This window comes from Postia placenta (genome assembly GCF_002117355.1).
Source record: "Postia placenta MAD-698-R-SB12 unplaced genomic scaffold POSPLAscaffold_16, whole genome shotgun sequence".
Classification (NCBI taxonomy): Eukaryota; Fungi; Basidiomycota; class Agaricomycetes; order Polyporales; family Adustoporiaceae; genus Rhodonia; species Rhodonia placenta.
Window position 1 is genome coordinate 37,196 of NW_020169847.1, and position 3,007 is coordinate 40,202.

General features: G+C 52.1%; 1 protein-coding gene across 1 annotated transcript; it reads left to right on the forward strand.

Annotated features, from left to right (window-relative positions):
* Nucleotides 1-44: 44 nt before the first annotated feature.
* Nucleotides 45-2,245, forward strand: POSPLADRAFT_1060927 (hypothetical protein; the record flags this gene model as incomplete). The annotated part of the gene is made up of 14 exons (XM_024481318.1): nt 45-125; nt 178-292; nt 353-370; nt 429-448; nt 508-519; nt 570-635; nt 687-792; nt 849-997; nt 1,057-1,285; nt 1,336-1,345; nt 1,397-1,690; nt 1,758-1,844; nt 1,894-2,013; nt 2,077-2,245. The coding sequence occupies 14 exons, from the start codon at nt 45-47 to the stop codon at nt 2,243-2,245; spliced, it is 1,476 nt and encodes a 491-aa protein (XP_024334650.1).
* Nucleotides 2,246-3,007: the final 762 nt, after the last annotated feature.

Sequence of the window (3,007 nt, forward strand, 5' to 3'; positions counted from 1 at the left end):
GCCCTCCCGCATCGAGTTGGCTATTGGGGAATGTCAGCGAACTCATGGCTGCTGAGGACTTCGCCTTGCATTTTGAATGGCTAGAGAAATATGGCCCGACGATGAAGTATAATGTCTGGTTCAAGGTACGCTCGTGAACTCCAAATGACAAGAATGTTACAGCGATACTGTCCTCAGTTACCCGAACTCCTCACGATCGATGCACGGGCAATCAACCATGTCCTCAGTCATTCGCAGGATTACCCAAAGCCGGAGGAAACACGTGTCAGCCTTGTAGAGATACTTGGTAACGGTTCGTGCCCGTCTTCATCATTTGCGCGCACCTTATAACAGTGCGTTGGTATATGTGTAGGGCTCGTGGTCGCAGAAGGTATGCCCTCGGATCACTCTACCTGTTTCTTGTTGTGACAACCTTCATTCAATCATAGGGGAGCTTCGCCGTCGACAAGTCAGTATCAATCTTGTTTGGCACCTCATCTCCCACTGACGTATCGCGCAATTGTGCAGCGGAGAATCATGGTAATCCGCCACTGAAGTATCAGCAACAAATAGCTGATCTGACAGCGTAGAACCCGGCGTTTGGCCCGGCGCAGATCAGAGAATTGACGGAGATCTTCGTTGATAAAGCTCAACAGGTAAATCCAGTGGTCTTATCGCCCACCTCGCACTCTCATGATTAACCGTAGCTGCGAGACATCTGGCGGAACGAAGTTACCACCTGCGGCGGGACCGCGCGGATCGACGTCCAAAGCGGTCTGACGAAGATGACACTCGACGCGATTGGCCTTGCAGGTACATTTATCTCTTGCTCATATCATATATGCACGGACCCACGTATTGTCTTCCAGGCTTTAACTACAATTTCAACGCGCTCAATCCGGACGGCAAACCGAACAAGCTCAACAACGCTTTTGAGATGATGTTTCAGCGCATGTCCGACCTCGAACGGAGTTATTGGCTCATTATCAGGTCTCTCATCCCGATCCTGCGTTATATTGTGAGTCACGTCCAACGCACATTCTAGCACGGTCGTGTTGACACCGCTGGCGTCCACAGCCCGACGGCTACACCAGGGACACCGCGGCCGCCCAAAAGGTCACCCGGCGGATTGGTATGCAGCTGATTGCGGAGAAGAAGGCGGCCGTGAGACAAGCGGCTCAGTCGGGCGAGAAGAACGCAGGGTCAGAGCTGAGGAGCCGTGACTTGCTCACGCTACTCATCAAAGCAAACATGAGCCCCGATATCCCAGAAGACCAGAGGCTCTCGGATGATGATGTCTTGGCCCGTATGTCACATCATCATGCTGTCGTAGTCGCACGCTGAACATGTCTGCAGAGGTTCCAACGTGCGTCGAATCTACAAGCGTCGGGTCGAGCTTTTAACGAGGATGATACAGGTTCCTTGTCGCTGGGCACGAGACGACCAGCAATGCGACAACGTGGTGTTTGTATGCACTCTCCCAGCAGCCCAACGTCCAGCACAAGCTGCGGGAGGAGCTCTGGGGTGTCCCGACGGATAGCCCTTCGATGGAGGAGCTCAATGCGCTGCCGTACCTCGACGCGGTGATTCGGGAGACGATGCGCCTGTTTCCCCCAATCGCGGGGACCGTGCGCATTGCCACCAAGGATGACGAGATTCCTCTGGCTACGCCGTACATGGACGCGAAGGGGCGTATGCACGACAGTATCCGGTACGCACACTTGCAGTTGCGTTGCAATGTAGCGTGTCTCATGCAAGGAGCCGCTCGTCGCGTGTAGAATTGATAAGGGAACCGCGTTCCCTATCCCAATTCTGGGCATGAACAGGTCGAAGGCACTCTGGGGAGAGGACGCGCGGGAGTTCAGGTTCGCTGAGGATGCTTTCGATGCTTGAGGTTTGCTGACGCACTCGCAGGCCGGAACGGTGGGAGTCTGTCCCGGAGTCCGTGCAGCAAATCCCCGGCGTGTGGAGCAACCTGATGACCTTCATAGGCGGTCCGCGCGCGTGCATCGGGTACCGCTTCTCGCTCATAGAGTACGTGGTTCGACATTTTAGCTTGAAGCTACGGCTTGCTCAGTCACAGGGTTTGGGATGCAGGATGAAGGCATTGGTATTCACGCTAGTGCGCGCGTTCGAGTTCGAGTTGGCGGTCCCGGTTGAGGATATCACGAAGAAGATCGGATTCGTCCAGCGGCCCTTTGTACGCAGCGAAATGGAGAAGGGAACACAGATGCCGTTGGTAATCAAACTGCACACGCGAGAGTAGGATGCCTCACAGGAATCATTGTGTTAGGTTTCGTACGTCCTGGTTTCGACGCTTGTGAAGCTTTGTTCTGAAAATCCCTCGTAGACGTTGGTTGGCGTCAGGATAAATATGCTGAACGCTTGGCAGGCTTTGAATCTCCTCATTCACGGTTCTTTCAGAATAAGAGCATTATTCCTATGTGACGGCCTCCAATGCTGATCACACGTCTTCCGATCACAAACTGGATGTTGTTTATATGATTTGGCACAGTTTCGAGAAGATCTGTTCAGGGAGCGCGAGGTATATGAATAAAGAGGCCTGTTCGTATGAATATCAGTCTTAGTCTTTGATGATAGACAGTACAGTGGAAGGATGATAATCAACAACGGCATGGGTAAGGGTCCACGAATGGATGAACAGCACCGGGCGCGCAATAATGTAGTGTTTTGGAACGCCTCAAGATTCCGTCACAGCTAAAAGCTTGAGTCGTATGCTTTCGGCATCACACCACGTTCCTCGTCGATGTAGAAGGGCTCTTTATTCTCGAAAATATTCCCTAAGTATCTCGCTGCTCTTGTTACAATGTACGAAGTTACGTATGCGCTGCTTGAGCAGTGCTAGTAAGGAGCAAGGCCAGGGCTTAGTGATAATCAGGTTATATACAACTAAAAACATTTAGGCAGATACAGTCCAAGCCTCTGGTGAATGAGATAATTTGGTTGGTGCACAGCTCAAGGATGAGGTATACATACTGATATAGTGCTTTGAGGAGGCGGTGAGTAC